The following is a 19458-nucleotide window of genomic DNA, read 5'->3' on the forward strand; positions in this document are numbered from 1 at the left end:
TAATCAAACATTTTATACCATCTTTAAAGGGAGTTATCCAAGTTCAGAGAAAATTAAACAGCATTTAGTTTACTTATGATTTGGCAGAAAGAAGGCTGTTTCCCACCTGAGGATTCAACCAACAGTTCAGCACAATTTTGGTACTTCAAATATGACCCTTAGTTACATTCTCCTCCACTTTAAATGGCATCCACAATGGTTTATCTTCATTACAACTAAAGAACTGCAGTTCTTTAGAGAAGCACTCATTGCAGGGGTCCTTAATAAATCATTTACAGATATACAGAAATACAGTGTTTAAATCCAATATACCATATGAAGGCTGCCATCTCTATCCCATGGAGATAGAGAATTTAAGAAGGGCATGGAGCAGCTGGAGCCAGTCCAGAGGAGAGCCAGAAAGATGCTCAGAGGGCTGCAGCAGCTCTGCTATGAGGACAGGCTATGAGAGTTGGGGCTCTGCAGCATGGAAAAGAGAAGGCTTGGAGAAGACATTACAGTAGCCTTTCAGTATCTGAAGGAGGCATACAGAAAGGCTGGGGAGGATCTATTGACAAGGTCTTGTAATGACAGGAGGAGGGGTAATGGGTTGTAAGCGGCAGAGGGGAGATTCAAACTAGATGGTAAGAAAGGGTTCTTTAGAGTGAGGGTGGTGAGACACTGGCACAGGTTGCCCAGGGAGGTTGAGGAGCACAGAAGCACTCAATGTGCTTCTGTGCTCCACAACCTCCCTGAAGGTGTTCAAGGCCAGGTTGGATGAGGCCTTGAGCAACCTGTTCTAGTGGGAGGCATCCCTGCCTACGGCGGGGAGGTGGAGCTGGCTGAGCTTTGAGGTTCTTTCCAACGTAAACCATTCTGTGATTCTATTCTAATCCAAAGCACATAACTGACATGACTGGCATGAAGGAAGAGTGCAAAAGAGAAGCAAGTTTAATGGTGCAAGGCTGTCTGCTGGAGCTTGTCTGTTTTTACCTCCATAATACTCCAATTTAAGGGTTGTCTGCTCAAGACATGAGCTACCGTGACTAGTCACTGCATGATAAACTGAGGATGAGAGAGGGAAACAAGCAAAATACAATACAAAAACATCCCACTGGACAGTAGGCTTTAACAACATTTCCCATAAGAGGCCACTAGTTCCTTGAAGCCAGTGAATTGTAAACTGCATTTCCACGAACTGCACGTTACAGGAGAACAGTTTGTAATCCCCCTATTAATCCTTGGCATCAGGGCACACACAGTATAATTATTGACTGAAACAAAATCGTTTGGAAACTTTATTCCACAGGGCCATAATTATATCCTAGCTGTAATCCTTTAATTGCCAATATCATCTAATGCATTATAGCCATACCATATGACTAGATGAACAAATGGACCACAACACTCTGCAAGCAAGCCACAGTAAATGCAGTAGCATGGCCAGAGATGCAGGGCAATAAACAGGAACTAGCATTAATAAGCATCAGAATACACAGCCTAGGAAACACCCAAGTTCCTACTCTCACGCTGCACATTTGTTGCACCAGCAGTTAGCTTTCTAGAGTAACCTACTGGACACACAGGTTACAACTGCGGAAAGAGACCTGTCACAAATTGCCACTGAAGCCAATCAGCTGTCAGGCAAAGGGCAGAAACAGATTCGTTGGCACGAAGTTGAAAGGACTTCAAGAACAGCAGATGCTAATGTGCCCTGCCAAAATGCATCCTGTTTCTGGATCCAAAGTATTCTTGAAGCATTTTGATGCTGCAGAGGAAAGCCAAAAGCTAGGACACAATCATGCCTTTTGTTTCCTGGGGAGGGGGCAGCACCCTAAGCCACTAGTCCAGATCAGGGGACCTTTATCCCCTGGCTGCCAGTTCTGTGCTTCCACGTAAGCCAGGCAGGTGTCTGCCACCTCAGTAACCTATCTTCACTTTTGTTTTGTCTATGTCTTTACTGGAAATGACTCCCGAAGCATCCTTCTCCTGCACTAAACTAGAGATTACCAGCAGCAGTAGAATTACAGGCAATACAGCTTTGCACTTAAAAGATCTTTCATATACAGTATCCACCACCTGTCAAAGGGTGGGGAACAACTGTCCTTAGCAGAGCGAGTTGTACCCTGTCTGCACGCAGGGTTCCAGAAAAACAACAGCACAGCAAACTGCTGAAAGGGGTCTTCAGATGAATGCAGCCTCCCAGGCAAACTACTCTGCCCTTTTCTTACAAGAGCACAACAGCCACAGAAGAGCAGCACTCCTTGCAGTGCAGATGCACGTGATTGTACAGGCACCACAAACACGGGACACTTCATGACAAACTCAGGATGCATGGCAGCCATCATCCCTATAAATACCCTCCTCACTTTCAAATCCACATCAGCTCCTTGTCTCCCAGGCAAAGAGTTAAACACCTCCAATTACTGGTAGCCCAACCAATGTCTTGCTCTGGTTGCAAAAGAAGATTAACGGGAAATGGGGGAAAACCCTTCCTGTTTTCCATATAATAATTTCTAACACAAGATGCAATGTTTGTGGGAATATCTTCAGGTTTAAAACAGCTGACTTAACAACCAGGAGGATGTAACAGGCTCCTGAGGCCAAAACAAAGCAGCACCAAACTTCAAGCTAGACATAGGTAAGAAGTAATAGCTAATAATAGAACCTAGTTATGTTCATCAGATGAACTCAAAAGGAAAAGGCACTAGAGAAGCAGGAGAGGTGGTAGGGAGTCTGTTTAATTATTTACAGGTACTTAAGAAACCCATGCCTCTCCCGTGTAATGTATTAGTAAAAATATTGTCATGTATTAGTTTTAAAAATTGAAGTCTCATTCAAATGCCTAAAGAATTACAAAGTGCTCCCTCTTCTTCCCAATTCTACCAGAGGGAATGTTGAAAAATAACCCAAACGTCCTGATTTAGCGTGACCTCTACTTCAACAATAGCTGAAGGCTGCAGAGATTCTCAGGCCAGCTCCGTAGCCTTTCATCTGCCTGGCAGGAGACGCCGCAAGACATGAATGCCACTGAAACTGCCCTGCATACAGAGTGGACAAAATTTCCTTCTTGAGCAATGTGACAGGATGGGCGCACAGGAGCCTCTGCTGAACACTGAGAACACAGCTCAGCAGCTGCTCAGACACTCGGTGTTTCCTGAAGCACATCACAACTGCTGTGCTGGCGCACCCTGACCTTGCGTGTGACTAAGCTGCACTTCACAGAACTTCAGCACTCAGTCAGGAAAACACGTAGAAAGCATTAACTAACACCCAACAGTTTGACACTGCTAGGCTAAAGCTGTGAACACAGAAGCAGACGTCGTTCATTTAAATAACATTAGGGTAAAAAAATCCTGAAGCAATTTAGAAGCTAAGCACTCGTTAACAGTTTTACGTCTACACTTCTCAGGGGTGGAGTGCAGGGAACTTCATTAGTCCTACTTTTCATTGGGCCTGCTCTCTCCACCATACCGCTTTGGTGTGTACTATTAGCAGCGCCTGGAGACCATAGCTGGACATTTTGTCCTCTGAGCCTTTCCAAATTAGATGCAACACCTGTGCTAGACAACATAGATTTTTATACTCAACTGGTGAAAGCACTACTCAAGGATGCATATCCTAGAAAGAGATGACTTGCCCTCAGCATACGATGCTGCCCACAGAAGACACTTGCTCCTGAGCATTTGACATTTATGTCAGGGCAGGCAAACACTAAGGTATTGTCCAAGAGGCAGTCTCTAAGAAAAAATCAGAAATGAAGTGACTTGCCCAAACTGATGCAGCACAGTCAAGACTGGCATGGTGGGTGGCAGCAAGACACGGAATCTAGACCATTACAGGCTCAGTAATGCCAAAGAGAAGTCTTCCACTGCCTGAGCCTTTACAGAAAAATCTTCAGACACAAAACAGCAAGGATAAAAGCAGCCACAGAAGCAAGATGTGCACACACACTGCTCTGCCTCTTTCTTCCATCAAGTACATTTAGCTTGCAGAAAAGAAACCCAAGAAGTAGAAAGATTAGGTGGCCACTCCCCTCCACTGCTCTGTGTTTCTTTACCTTGTGCGCAAACACTCCTGCTGAAGACCAGTGTATGAAAACGAGGTCACTGGCTATTCCTGTGCCAGTCTCACCTGAGCTATCTGCCAGCCAGCACACAGCACTTGGATGCTATACAATGCACTACAATTTAAACAGGAGGATGTGTTTCACTGCTCAGGATTCCTGATGGTTTTCAACAAGCTTTTTGCTTGTTCCACCTCCAACACTTGTTTGGCACAACAATAGTTTTTCCAGAGGAGAAACTCAGTGATCATAAAGAATTAATTATTTACCTGAAAAAAAGAGTACTCCAGCTCACATCAAGACTTCACTAACTGTAGTTAAATGAAAGTACCACACTGAACATATCCATAATGCTCTTCAGGTTCCTACAAGCCCTAAGAGCTTTTAAATACCACTCAAAAAAAGGAAAAGGCTCAGAGGATCAGTAGCAGGAAAACCTCTTGCTTTTAGAGCATTGGCTCAAATGAAATCAAAGTTAATTAAGACTAAAACACATTATTTGCTAATTGATTGATAGGGACAGGTAATCACATTCTTTAACAGACAGCAGCCCCAGTTATAATTATGGAGAGCAAACTGAACTTCTTGCTGCAGTTCAGCTTACCTATGCTGTCTTCATGCAGTCTCCACTGAGGCAATGCTGTTGACCTAGATATTTTCAGTACATCTCAACACATTTTACATGACCCCCCCCCCAAAAAAAAAATAAAAACCAATCCAACAGAACAAACCAGGGGACTTGATTTCACTAGACTCATTAAGCAATCAGCAACAAAGCTCAAGACTATTTTATGTCCAGGTTCATTGGTCTACGCATTAAGTTTGCAGTTTCAACAAACACTGTGAGCCAATTTGACAGATCATTACAGTCAAGAGTGTGGGGAGTTTGCTAAAAGGTTAGCATGTCAAATTATCTCACAGAATTGCCCTGCACTAGAGCCTCCTCCAGGGACAAATCAGGACCACAACCCCTTCAACAACAGCTATTAAAGCAGCAAACACTTACCTGCACCAGGCCCCAAAAACCTGCTCTGATGCATTAGGTTTAGAGAGGACACTCCTTAAGACATCAGGCTTCACAGACGTATACTAGCAGCTGCTGGTATGTCTGGAGGTAGACTAGATACCTGCTGGCCCTTCTGGCTTGAACTCGTGGATTCAATTCCTTCCCCTGTCCAAGAGGATTCAAATCCAATGCATGTACTCCTTCTCAGGTGAACACCCAAATTCATTAAAGAATGAATTTTCAACTTGCTGTTCAAAGAACCTTGTGGCTATTCACTGTTTGCAAGGTGTCCATAAAACATGAGTGAGAAGGCAAGCTTCCTTGTCAACAACCTTACCTTAGCCCAATAGGACTCAGCAAGATAGAAGGGGATAACAACATACATTTGCCTTTGTCCCCTGACACATCTCATCTTGAACTCTTCTCTGTGTAATGACTGTTTTTAACTCACATGATCTGTGGTGCAGTAGGTAGGTCAGCATTACAAAACACTGAAGAACAGGGACGCTCAGCTTCAGGACATTTGAACATCCTCTTGCTATCAACGTGGGTTTTTTCATCTGGAGTGAACACAAGTACATTTCCTCATTTGCTTTCAACACAAGTCTTACTTCTGGAAAGAAGTTTTTCCCTCAAAAAAATACAAGTGCCCATCTCTTCTTAGAAGTGTTTAGCAAAAACACCATCTCTTGCTAACTCTAAGATGTCTCAGTGCTGGACTAAAGCTGATTGCACACCACACATAACTATGCCACACCTCCAGGATTCCCCACTTTGCAGCACCAAGTGAGATTGCCTGTGCTTCAGCCCACACTTGCTCAGGGTTCTGCTGCACAGGCCAAAACCCTAAGTAGCCAGCAGTGCAGTCACACATTTAAAGATAAACTGGCATAACACTGGAACAAGCTCAAAGAACACACTTCGTATTAGTTTACCCATTTCCTCTTTAGTGACAGGACTAAGAGTACAATTCAATGTGTTCTTCCTGAGAGTTGAGTTTGAAGTTCAAAAGCATGCAGAACCAGGCTTGAGTCATGGAGTCCCATTTTGTTTAATTTCTAGCTTATGCTGAACAAGTAATTGCTGGGTCTCAATACCTCTATGCAAGTTAAAACTAAATTGATGTGTCTCAAAGTCCTTCATGGGCTACCAAAACTGTTAAAAAGCCTCTGCTGACAAAGATGAGCACAGACAGGACAAGCAGGACTTCCTACTCCATGTAAACACTGTCCATAACACCAGAACACATGCTCATAACAGGGTCTTGTAACAGGTTGTCCAGGTGTTCAGAAAACTTCCAAAGAAAACTGGAACTTGACTGGCCCTGAGCAACCAGATTTTACTTGGAAGCCAGCTCCACACTGAGGAAGTCTGCACCATAAAACCTCCAGAGCTCCCTTCCAACTGTACCATTACTGTGATCTCATGTACCTTGACATACAAATGGAAAGCTAAGCTTGTGACAAAGTGGGAGAAGCATGAAAATCAGGACTACCACAAACACTCATAAAGATGTTAACAGCTTTTATTTCACTGGTGCAAGGCCCATGTGTCATCCACCACTCACCAACATCAAAACAAAACATCATCTTTTATAAAACAGTTTCAGAGAACTCCAAACAAAGTAACAGCTGCTATAATAAACTTCATACAATACTGCAAATCACTTAGCTTGTATCATCCAAACAAGGACAAATCAGTTTCTAGCATACATGGCTTTTTTTTTCCTCAAAAAAAATACCAGCACAACTCCAAAACATGCCTCACACCTGGAAACGCTATCATCACTCCATGACACTGATAGCTGCTCGTGCTTAGAACTAGTCATCAACTCACCCTATCAATATCTCAAAATACAAAATGATGTGAAAAAAATCTACATTTACAAAGTACAGTCCCAATCCTGCAATCAAATCCTTTTGGGCAGCTCCCCTGAAGGCAATGTGGTATTTAGTGCTCCATTGCTAAAGATTTGATTGCAGAATCAGGGCACAAGTGGGAAAGGTTTAAATCTTTCCACAAGCAGTAAAACACTGCCTTATTCTTCTACATTCAGTTTCAGTAGTATTTGCACAACCTCCTAAACTGAGACTTACCTATTTTCAATTACCTCACATTTAGGAAGAAATAAGGATAGGCTCTGAAGTAGTCAGCAGATAAATGGCTTTTACTGAAATGACTCAGGGTTGGAAGTTGTGCCTTAGTGCACACTGGTGATCCAAATGCTTCCAAGAGACAATCACATCTTGCTTCAGTATTTACAGATCTGCTGCCTTCTGCTTTACATGGATTTCTTCACCAGCAAGATATCAGAGATCTTGTTTCCATTAGACAAGCATTATGACATGACTCCAAAAACAGGATTATGACGACAAATACTAGGGCCATACTCTTCATAGTCCTTCTTGGTGTGACACACTTGGAAAAACTCTGGCTATGAAAATATAAAACAAATCCCCTCAAAAACATAAGAATGTATCAAGCAGAAAAAATACACGAATAAGCTAATGCCTTGATATATTTGTAGACTGCAGCTTTATTAAGTGGTATTACATTTCTGAAGTAGAATAAAACTAGAAATACTAGGATACAAATACAGTTAATCAAGGAACGTTTGCCTGGACAGAAAACCCCACTCTGAAAATAGGAATTGCTTCCATTTTCCTGTGTTCGCTTCTCTCTTGGACTTAAGATCATAGATTTGGATCTGATATTCCTGAAGTCCTAACTGCAGGAATAAAGGTACTGTATGACAACTAGCATATAAAAGCTGCTTCAGAATCATGGCAAATTATGATATCCTTACTCAAGTAAAACTCCCATTTGCCCTGCACAAATTTTACTGAGGTAAAAGCTGGGTAAGGACTCTAGAATGTGACACAGTTCTGTCTGCCACAATGAAAAGGTTTAAAACTTTGTACTTAAATCAAACATAGCCAGAAACAATATGCCCAAAAAAAAAAATACCCAGAACAATTTTGATGCAGACTTACTGTTGAAGCCAGCATGGAACCACCAAACCAAACAGCGTAACGCTGCATGTGATGTGTTATCACTTGAACTTCGACTGGTTTGGGCTAAGAAAAAAACAGTTCCTGTTTAGTTCATTTACATTTTCTGACAAGTTCCCTACACAGTGAAAATGCTCAGTCCCAGCCATCTTCACCTCTCCATTCATACCACTGTCTTACACTTACTACTCAGTCTGCCATGTTCCCTGAGATCAAGCCATAAGCTCTTCATTGTTAGTATGCTGAAAGACACAACAGTTAAATCCCTCTTGCCTACTGATAACATCAAATAGCTCTAGAAGGGAAACTGGAACTGTCCTTAGTGACTTCTCACAGCAACTTAAAGATTCCTGTCATGCATTGCAAGGCTGTCAACATGGTTAATAACACATACATACAGAACACACATTTCACCACACTGCTTTTTCATTAGTGAGATGAATATTCTGAACTTCATTTTCTCCACTATTCATGTAGATAATGCACTTGAAATTCTTACTTACTTTTATTCGACCACCACTGAGCTCCTCACTAAGTCGCAATCTCGCATCCACTACTCTTTTCAAATCCCTTTGCAGTCGTCGTCCAAAGTCCCTGAACATCGTGGATCCTCCTGACAGAACCACATTCTGGGCAGGAAATAAAGACACATTCTTTAAATCCATCCAGTTTCCCAAAATCCAACATTGCAGAGGTAACTGTTTGGATCTTAACACTGTCAGAAAGCAGACAAGCTACACAGAACACCTTAGGAGCGCTGCTTAGTTTCCATAGAAGGTCCATCGTCCCCTACTTTTCTTTCTGCTCCTTCAAAGAAGAGCTACATGTAAAAGGTTATTACAAAAGAGAAGGATTCCATTAAAATGATGAGCTAGTATCCTACAGGTACAGAGCAACAGAAATATGATGGCAAGAAAAGGATGCTCATATATAAGCCCTGAAGCCAAACATGGCTCTAGCCTTCTTACACCACTGTGTCTTTCCAGAAGCTGTAAAGTTACCTAGAATTCAACTTTGTTCAGGAGTTAAACACAGCCACAAGCAAGTCCAACAATTCTTCAAAAGGGTACCACATCTCCAAAGAGAACTGCAGTACAAAGGCACAATACCTCTCACTTGCCTTGTCTACATCTGTGTGTGGCATTAGTTTTCGGAGGAGAACCAAAAGCCACTTAACCTGGACTCGGGCATAGATTTTGAAGAGGAGTTTTAGAACTTCACATCCTTAACTCTAATGATGTCACAGACTAACATGGAAGTCATTTTAAAGGTATGCAGGAGATTCCAAATAGGAACTCTAAAACATAACACTGGTGGCAGCGAAAAAGCATTTCATAGTCAGAAAAAATTAACTTTGTGTTCACAGGATGTTAGGGGTTGGAAGGGACCCAAGAGATCATCCAGTCCAACCACACAACTTGTGTGCCCTTGCAGAGCGCTCCCACTGTAACCCAAAGTGCCAGTTAGTGCTTCTGAAACCACTTGCAGGCCTTAAACACATGTCCACAAGGAACTCAACTGAGATCAAGATTTCCTTATACACAGGTCAAAGGATTCTCTCTCAATAACAGTTTTGACACTGCTGACCAAGACTGTACATGTAATGAAAGAATCCCTGAACCACTGTCTTCAGCCAGGAAGCCTGCATACAGATCTGAAGAGTCAAAGACATGCATAAGAAGCATTCACACTTGCAGGGTGCAGAAGTAACTGCTTGGATTTTAAGCAACAGCTAACAAGGAAAACCTTGTTTGTGACTTGTAAAGTGAGAAGAAAGCTGTCTGTTTATTCATGAAAAAAAGAATCTCCACATGTGAAAGCCATCACAGTGGGAAAAACTCACTTCAGTTTCAAATTATCTGCAGTATGAATGAGTGCATAACAAGGCAGGTGTGCTGACAAGCAAAGCACACATGCCCACAGCATTACTGAAAAACCTCCCAGAAAAAGAGGACAAAGAGGAGGAAAGAAGCTATAGTTATAAGCAGGAGCCAGAAATCACAGATGGCCCTAAAATTAAAGTAGGAGAGATATTCCCCCTGCTTCCTTCATACACGAGAACATTTCTTCCCCTGCCTGGAAGTGATCATGTTCTCCACATGGGAAAACAAAATTGCTAATGGGGAGGAGGGAAAAAAAAAGACAACCACCAGAGTGATGAAACAGCAATTAGAAAGATGCCATCAGAAAATATTACCTGGAGGTAATGAAGCTAGCAAAGACAGTGGAAGCAGCAATTCCATTCAAAGCAAATTGAAACTTTAAATGTACTCCATAAAATGGACAATGCTACCACTAAAACCAGGTTTCAGAATACACCTGAGAATAATTGTTTGAATACATCCAGTGCTAAACTTGTGCAACTAGAGAATTGGCATAACTTTGGGAAGCCCTTTTCTTATTCCAGCGTCAGAAACTCAAGAGGTTACGGTTATTCAAGTACTTCTACACTGAAAGAAGTTTAACACTAATACTGGTCAAAGCCAACAAATGCAGTAAGGTGTCCTTGTTGAAAAGATGGGTCATCTCATTACCACATATGTGGGCAAGCCAAGCCAGCCAAATTTTGGCTGTAACTAAGTGACATCAATACCATTATAAGACAGTTAACTACACAGCTGGAGCTCTCCTGCTCCCTGCACTTTTTGTCAGCACTGTGACAAATCTGTGCCAACTCTACAATAGAGGACTGTTCACCCACGGGCAGTATGCTCCCATAAGTTACCACAAATCATTAGGTCCCTTCTGCAAGGAGGTCAGAAGCCAGGTAGCCCACACTCACAACAAAAGCAGAACCCATACAGATATCCAACACCCCTTCAAAAACACCCATCACTAATAAGGGACCTGATTCAGGTGAATAACCAAATGAAAACCAACATAGTAACTCCAGTTAATGAAAAACGTAACAATGAAGCATGCTAAACACATGGGTGGAAAAAGCTTACTATGATGTTTGGCCTGTCTGACAACCTTATGGACTCCCAGAAAAAGACATCAAGGAAGTTAGGATTTAAGTATCTGTTTCCAGCGGATACCCTTAAACAAAACCAAAACTTTCTCTTGATCTTAGCTGCTCAAACACACTTCAGCTAGTTTAACAGCCCTGAGCAGACCACAGGTTTCACAGCTAACACTGATTCTCCTACCATCTGACTTCACTGATTTTTACTGCTTGAAAACTTGTTTCAAAAGAATGCATTCCTTTAGAAGAGATGGACAAAGCCCTTCCATACAACAGAGAAAGCTAACCACAACAAGTAAATAATGGATGTAGTACATTCCTGGGAGAAAACTAGGGGGTGAATAACAAGTACCTCAGAGGGCTGGCAAGAAATTGCTCACTTCTCATTTGTGCCCTTTGCTTCTCTTATGAACTCCAGCATAGTGAGTTTCTCTCTATTACATTCCTGGTATTATGCCTGTAGAGTGTAATGCTACAGAGAAGCTACCTCACAAAACAACTCAGTTACTGCAACAGAAATCTCTTATCTAAATAAAGTTTACGTAACAATTCCAAAGTGAAGTTCTCTTCTGGAGATCTCAGCACTACCAAACACAAGGTGCTGAACTGCTTTGTGCATCTTTAGACTGCATCTTGTAAATGTGGAGTAAGTGCACTCCCAGCTGGACATTTCAGACTTTGCAGCACCACACTAAGAAGCATTCACTGCTTTCCAACAACACATCCCAGTTTTCCTTCCTTCCAAATCGGGAGTTGGTTAACATGACACAACCACAACAGAGACATGTAATGACAGCAGTATATGTCTATTAATAAAAAATATTATAAGTAAAACTAGAAGGGTCACAAGCTGAAGCCAGGCACCTTCTGAGCAAGTGAATCAATTAAGCTACATGCCTGTTCTTTTAAACAGGCCAGTATTTGCCATCATTGTATGAAAAGCATAAGGAGAAATGCTGTACACATCAAACTATAAATACATTACAAAGAAGTCAAACACATTGTGAGAAACACTGTTTTTTTCACAACGAAGAAACAGTTTCTGTTTCTTTAAAATCATGATTTTCAATGTTCATTTAACTGTTTGAGTAACAGCAAAAGGTTTCAGCATCCCCCACAGTGGTGCTGTTCCACAGAGAACTGCACTCTGACACAAAAGTAACAGCAAAACACTGTGGAAGTATTGAGCCACTGTGAAACCAGCTAGCCTGGGTAATGTTCTAAGTTTAATTACAGCTGAGATAGGAATAAACAGGGCTGCTCCTCAGTACCCCTCTGCTACACTGACAGTGTTAATCACTTAGGGCAGCTGGAACACTTCTCCTTTTCCATGCTTGTCAGTGCCAATATGATACAGATCTGATGGCCTGACAGTATCATGGGCTTTCAGCACCCTGCTCTGCACTTTGTTATTAACAGCTAAGGCTGTCATTTCGCTGAAGCACAGATAAGCAAAAGCCAGATGAACCTTCTCCAGTCTTCTACTTGAGGATACCTATAATTTCAGAGAGGAAGGGCGAGGATAAGGTGGATACAGTGAATAAGCTGGGCAGTATCACAGGCAGTATTCCTGCCTGCAGCACTGGCCTGCCAGCCGGACATCTCACAGCAGCCTGACGCTGCAGAGCAGTCTGACAGCGCCACCTGCACACCGCACAGCGTATCTGAAGCTCTTCTCAGAGGTTCACCAGCAATTCGAGCCAGAATCTACCTTGGGGGAATGCTTACCACCCCTTTACCCTTCTGCACCTCAAACCTATCCTGGCTTTGAGGATGGCTTATCATGAACTGGGCAGTCAACAGTTCAGCCTCCCAAGAGAACTCTGATACAAGTGTAGTCCAAACCTTACTTGTATCAGCAAGGTCAAGCTCACTATCACCCACAATAGGCTGCACACCCAGCTAAAATTCATCCTCTCTAAGGAGAAAAGCCAGATGATTAAAAAGCCATCTCTATGTAGCTGCACTTCCACTGAAAATCTGGATGATTTACCTACACTAAAGCACCCTGCAGTACCCACCCAACACAATGGTTTCAGCCTGAGAGGCTATCTTAAAAGTTTGAAGTCAATGATGTTACATTTTGAGCTGTCATGATTTGAGTCATGCTTGACTAGGATCTCTTTGGTGATATACCTGACAAAATCTGGTTTCAGATATCACTTATCTTAAATTCTTCCATCCATATATTTGTGCAAAAAGCACGTCAGAGAGAAGTTGAATGAAATCACTTTCTGGAAAGCCAATGACCCTGCACTTACATCCTTTCTAATGGGGGAAGGCAGAGACCTCAGAGCTGCCAAAATTCTGTTCTCATCTCCTGTTATCCTTTAAACTCTGGAAGTATCTGGGGAGAGACTCTGGCTGGGGAAAAGTTAAGAGTGTGTAGTGAGTGACACCTTCTGAACCTGTTACCAACCAAAAATACCATTTCTTGGGATATCACAAGCAGTGTTTCAAACTTCTGAAAGCCCTTTGATCACCTTTAAAGTTGCTATAACTATATTCACTAGAGAGCTGCTAAATACAGCTACTCTTCTGTGACACTAAATGCCAAAATTCATGCCCTAACTGACAAATGTTGGGTCAAATTTCAGAGTATTTCCAGGTTGAAAAGAGAGATTTAAATAGCAACTAGTCTGGAAGGCATCCAACACTAGCACCAGTTGTGGCTGTTCCACAGAGATGATGTTACCCACTGATACAAGCAGGGTATATATTAGTTCCATGATTAGTAGCATGTTGACAGTAACCTGAAAGATGGGAGAAGAGACTCTGTTTTTCTGCATATCATAAATCCTCTCATGCTACTGTTCTCTCCCTCTAATTTCTCTGCATTTCCATGCTATCAGTTACACTATATATTTAGATAAATATGAGATCAGTACAAGGAGAGATTGTGGAACCCTATTCAAAAATGCAAAATAAAAAGGGATCTAAAGAATTTGCCAAATAAACAGGATTACATGAACTATAAAACATTCTTCCTAAAGAGTGACAGGGACGATGCAATGCCTCAACTGAGTCTCACAAAAGCATTTTGGCATCTCCAGCTGCATTCAGGATGGGTCTTTTTTTCAGTGGATTTTGACACAGGAATGACCAACGCAGTAAGGATGCCTCATTTCACGTCACAGAAAACCTTCCTTCCAAAAATGAACAGCAGCAAATATCAGGTACTCCTCATTCAGAAGTAGCACTCTGTTTAACCTGAACTTTTTATCTATTCCAAGTTCACATTTCTCATAGTGGTAGCTACATCTGAAGGGGGCCTAAAAGAATGCTGGGGAGGGACCACTGACAAAGTCTTGTAATGACAGGACAAGGGGTAATGGGTTTAAACTGGCAGAGGGAAGAGTCAAACTAGATGTTAGGAAAGGGTTGTTTACAGTGAGGTTGGTGAGACAATGGCACAGGTTGCCCAGGGAGGCTGTGGCTGCTCCCTCCTTGGAGGTGTTCAAGGCCAAGTTGGATGAGGCCTTGAGCAACCTGTTCTTGGGGGAGGCGTCCCTGCCTATGGCGGGGGTTTGGAAGCGAATGAGCTTTGAGGTCCCTTCCAACCCAAACCATTCTATGATCCCCCTCAGCCTCCTCTTCTCCAGGCTGATGTTACTGATGTTTAGCCTTTGAATAAATTAAATCAGTCTTAGCCCCAAAGACCTTAGCCACAAAGACCATACCTTATATAATGGACGCCGGACATCAATGGGACAGTTCTGTATAACTTCATCAACTACATCCGAAATGGATTCCATAAAATCAGGATTAGCAAACTAAAATGAAACAGAACAAGGATTAGAGTTTTGTTTGAAGGATGGAGACACATAAAGGTGGAGACAAGACTGTAAGACTGGAGAGAGGAAGTAGGTATCATCTAGCATGTTTTTCTTGTCTAGAATACAATACAATAGGGAGCCAAGAAACTATCACAAAGTGAAGAAAACTGAAATCAGTCCTTTATTCTGCTCCTAAGAGTCTTTCAGGGGACTATGGAAAGAGGAACTATTAAACCAGTGCCTGGCATGGGATTCAATGCTTCTCCATAAGATCACACAGGTAAACAGCAGAGAGGACACACTATGTAGCCCAGATGTTTAATTTTGGCAGAAAGTCAGATAACTACAAACTGGCCACAAAATAAATAAGGATGGGATTTAGAAAGTGAAAGAATGAAGTGTGGGGGAGGTTAATATTCTTCCAACAGAGAGAGAGCAGACATAAGGAAATTTCAGAGTTACTGTGGACCTTGGTTCAATTTTTAATATTACAGGTTTCAGGTGCCTGCAATAAACTCAGTGGAGCATGCAGGAATGGAGAGAACCTTCTCTGATATGCTGCAACATATTAAAAGCTGTCCCTTTCTTCTCAATATCACAGTATCCTGAAGCTGACTTGAAATGAACTCCCAAAAAACCAAACAGATTAGGTATTGTAATGCTTCCCAGAATTGTACATGATACTTATGACCACACCAACTGAGCTCCTTTCAACACATTACCCTCATTTAGGGAATTTTTCATTTCTAAATATATTCTATGTATAAATGTATATTAATATATTACATATAAATATATACTTATAAATATTTTTAATTTATAAATTAACTCATTAGCAAAAGTCACTGTCCAAGAGTTAAAACACCATCAGTGCAATGCTACCATGCAAACAATCAAGCACACAAGTCTAGGATGGTGTCACTTCAATGCTGAAAAAAAGGAAACCACTATGCGAAATCTTAGCAGTTAAACAGTTTTTTCTCAATTTCAAATCCTTTCAAGAAAGAGAATAAGATGTCTTAAATGCTGCACGGGACGTTAGAGAATAATCTACTGTGCTAGCACTGCTCTGTGCCGAAGTCAGTGGAGGCTGCAGGCAGCTTGCAGACCGGAGCCTTGCTGAAACGGTACCTCCACGTGATGGCGCACCAGCACCAAAAATAGTAGTGCCTCCCTTCCCCCCCACCCTTTTCACTCGCACAGTAAAAGTTTCTCTAACTTAGTATTGCCAGGCCCTGTTCTTACCTCAGGATGGAAGAAAATTTCAGGTCCAAGGAACCTTTCATAACCCACATCTATAACAAACTTGGTTTTGTTGATGGCATTGATGCCAGTGTACTGCTTGATCCATTTCCGAGGATCTCCATCATACTTGGCAAATTCTTTCACTATGTCAGGGCAAATGTAACAGTATTTCTCCTGGTAAGAAACAGCAGCCAGTATTTATTCCATCACTGAATTCAAGTGTCACACAGTCGGAAAAGAAGAATCCATGAACATTCTCACAGCTGAGGCTGCTCAAGGTTTCTCACCCAAGCGCCTACTGAAGACACAGCCCTACAGAACAACGTCCGTGGCCCACGTTCAGTAAGACTGCACACTGACTCATCTAGATTAGTGCATCTCAAAATGCAAACATCACAAAACCACTAGGTCTGTGACAATGGCAAGATTTCATTGCCAGGTCAGACACAGCAAACACTCTACTCACACTACAAGCATTTATTTTGTATTAAATTAAAAAGCAAATTTTAAACAAATCTAAAGCTTCAAATGCTGATTTAATTTGCAGAGCACTCCAAACAGCCTAGCATGAAGATTTCCTTCCTCTTTCTCCTTCCCCCTTACTTGATTGGCTAAACCACCAGAAGCTTGAGTAATTACAATACATTGCCTACATTTGCACTTTTAAGACAGTCACTTGCAACTTGCAAAGCCAAAACATTAGCTCAGAGAGTTTTATTTATTTATTTAGAAATAAAGAGGGGTGTACCTTTATGGCTTTTGCTGTCTCCAGAGATTGTTCAGGAGGAATTCCCACCTCCCTTTCCCTTAGGAGCTGTTGAATAAAGTAAGTAATATCTCTACCTGCAATAGGAATATGTTTGATGCAACTTCCAATGACATAGCCTTCTGCCTGTGTAGAAGGAGAGTTAAAAAGAATAAATTTAGAGGAAAAAATCTACCCTGTATTATTAATTAACAGTGTGATGGTTTGGATGTTACTTGGCCTCCCACTTAAGAAAATCCCCCAGACTAGACTCAGCTGAGCTGGGAATTAGAATGGAGCTTTATATTCACAGCTCAGCACAATATACAAGCAGAGATCTACAATATATACAGAAATATACAAGTTAAAAAAGTAAACCAGAAACACAACACAAACCAGAGTCCCCAGAAGGGGCTCCCAACTACCCTTCCACCCCTCCACCTTATCCCAGACTCTGCCAAACTCAGGGTAGTTTGGAGGATCAGCCACGGGGGGTTAGAAAGCAGAAGGATTAGTTACACAGAGAGCAGGTCAGGGAGAGAAGGGCAGGCAGCCAGAGCACGACTCTGTTATCTGTATTTATGTTCTTGTTTTTATCCATCTCAGCAAGCCTATGAGTGCAGCAGCCATCACCATTGGTTCCTTTTCACAGCCTATCATCCAATTCTTCCCACCAAAATATTCCAGCTAGCTTCAAACTAGCACAAACAGCAAAACTAACTTTTTCTTATACTTTGGTGGTGGAGTCACCATCCCTGGAGGTGTTCAAGAAGAGACTGAATGAGGCACTTAGTGCCATGGTCTAGTTGATTGGATAGGGCTGGGGATAGGTTGGACTGGATGCGCTTGGAGGTCTCTTCCAACCTGGTTGATCCTATGATTTGTTTTAATTTTAAAAGTAAAACCTTGAAACTATTAAAATGTGCAACCCACTGCAATGTGCTCATTATTTTCATTTAAAATACCTTGATTACCACATATAAACAGATACCCATTAGATAACAGACACACAAGTGACAGAGAAAAAGTCTTGCACACATTAGAAGACAGACTGATGAGATAGCTCCTTTTAGGCGTGATCTGAAAAGCAAACTTTATATAGAATCGTAGAATGGTTTTGGTTGGAAGGTATCCAAACCACTCATCTTGTGTCTGAGAATGAAAAAGTAATAGGAGAAAGTATACAATTTACTAGAACTCTGAAAAAAGGAAAAAAAAACACACACATAAAACCACCACATGAAGCAGCACAATAAAACCAAAGAAATCCATTCGCTGACGTTTTTCAGGATGCATGTACTGAAAACCAGGTTAATGCCAAAATGTAAGTTGAATTTAAAGGGAATCCAGTTTCCATTTCTAAAATGCCTGATCATTCTAGCACAGTAGATGCTTCAGAAATACTGGAAGTGACATAAACAGATGCCAGTATGCACAGATGATACTGTAGTTTTAAAATCCTAACATAATTAAGATATATGAGATTGACAATGTGTATGAACACCCACTTATACAAGCTTGCAGTTGTTCTCACACAAGCAGAGTTCACTCCCTTCTTCAGTACAATGTCATATGGAAAGCATACATTAGCAGCTATATCAGATAATCACAATGCAGGACAGCAATAAAGTTAGGATATTTCTTGTCAGATATCAGTGGTGTGAGGAGATTGAAAAACATGTCAAGCATTAATACCAGACAGAACTGAGAAATCGTAGTAACCAGCAACAGAACAAGGGGACACAGTCTCAAGCTGTGCCAGGGGAGGTCTAGGCTGGATGTTAGGAGGAAGTTCTTGCCAGAGAGAGTGATTGGCATTGGAATGGGCTGACCAGGGAGGTGGTGGAGTCACCGTGCTTGGAGGTGTTGAAGAAAAGCCTGGCTGGGGCACTTAGTGCCATGGTCTGGTTGATTGCCTAGGGCTGGGTGATAGGTTGGACTGAATGAGCTTGGAGGTCTCTTCCAACCCACTTGATTTACACAGCAACAGCCTTTAAAAGATGGCCTAATAGAATAATAGAATCAGCCAGGTTGGAAGAGACTATCACTTTCCTATAGCCTGCAAGCTAAATTGATTAAGTTTACAGTATAAAACACAAACTCTTCAAAACAATCACAAGGGAAGAAAAAAATCCCAATCAAGCAACACTACACATTTAAAAATTAATCTTCTTCTGACGTTTTTTCTTTGAATCTGTTAATTAAATAAACCCTGTACTTATCTGAACCACAGATAATTTCAAGTTGCAGCCTGCTACATACCACAGGAATTACATGGGTCACTCCATCACCACTATCGATGACAATTCCAGTCAAGGTACGCTCCCCAACCTGCCGAGACGTCCAAGAGGCAGCTAAGGCTAACACTGCCTACATCAGAAAGAGATTACATTTAGAAGCAGGCTGAGTGTGCTCATTCCCAATCTCAGAAAATACTGTTTCAAACATGTTAGCTGTGGGAATGCAGAAGACTCCACACACAGCAGCTATACAGTACTTTAGAAGTATGTTCACCTGAACAGCAATGTAAAGTCCTGGTATGTTAAAGGATTCAAACATGATTTCTGCAAGATATTCTCTGTTCTCTGGTGTGTTCAATGGAGGCTCTGTCTGGAAAAAAAGAAAAACACCAACAAAAAATAAACCTGCAAAAGCACCTCAGTAG

General features: G+C 41.7%; 1 protein-coding gene across 2 annotated transcripts in view; it reads right to left on the reverse strand.

Moving 5' to 3' along the window:
• Positions 1 to 6558: 6558 nt before the first annotated feature.
• ACTR3B (actin related protein 3B) overlaps positions 6559 to 19458 on the reverse strand; it is a 101540-nt gene continuing 88640 nt past the window's right edge. For both annotated transcript variants that reach the window (XM_064162858.1, XM_064162859.1), the window contains 8 exons: positions 19308 to 19403; positions 19056 to 19163; positions 16797 to 16940; positions 16049 to 16222; positions 14708 to 14800; positions 8566 to 8691; positions 8045 to 8128; positions 6559 to 7485 (listed from right to left, as the gene is read on the reverse strand). In XM_064162858.1, the coding sequence (XP_064018928.1) occupies positions 7390 to 7485; positions 8045 to 8128; positions 8566 to 8691; positions 14708 to 14800; positions 16049 to 16222; positions 16797 to 16940; positions 19056 to 19163; positions 19308 to 19403 (921 nt within the window). In that variant the 3' untranslated portion in view covers positions 6559 to 7389. The remainder of the gene's footprint in view (positions 7486 to 8044; positions 8129 to 8565; positions 8692 to 14707; positions 14801 to 16048; positions 16223 to 16796; positions 16941 to 19055; positions 19164 to 19307; positions 19404 to 19458) is intronic.

Source organism: Pogoniulus pusillus, chromosome 23 (assembly GCF_015220805.1).
Source record: "Pogoniulus pusillus isolate bPogPus1 chromosome 23, bPogPus1.pri, whole genome shotgun sequence".
In the NCBI taxonomy this organism is placed as follows: Eukaryota; Metazoa; Chordata; class Aves; order Piciformes; family Lybiidae; genus Pogoniulus; species Pogoniulus pusillus.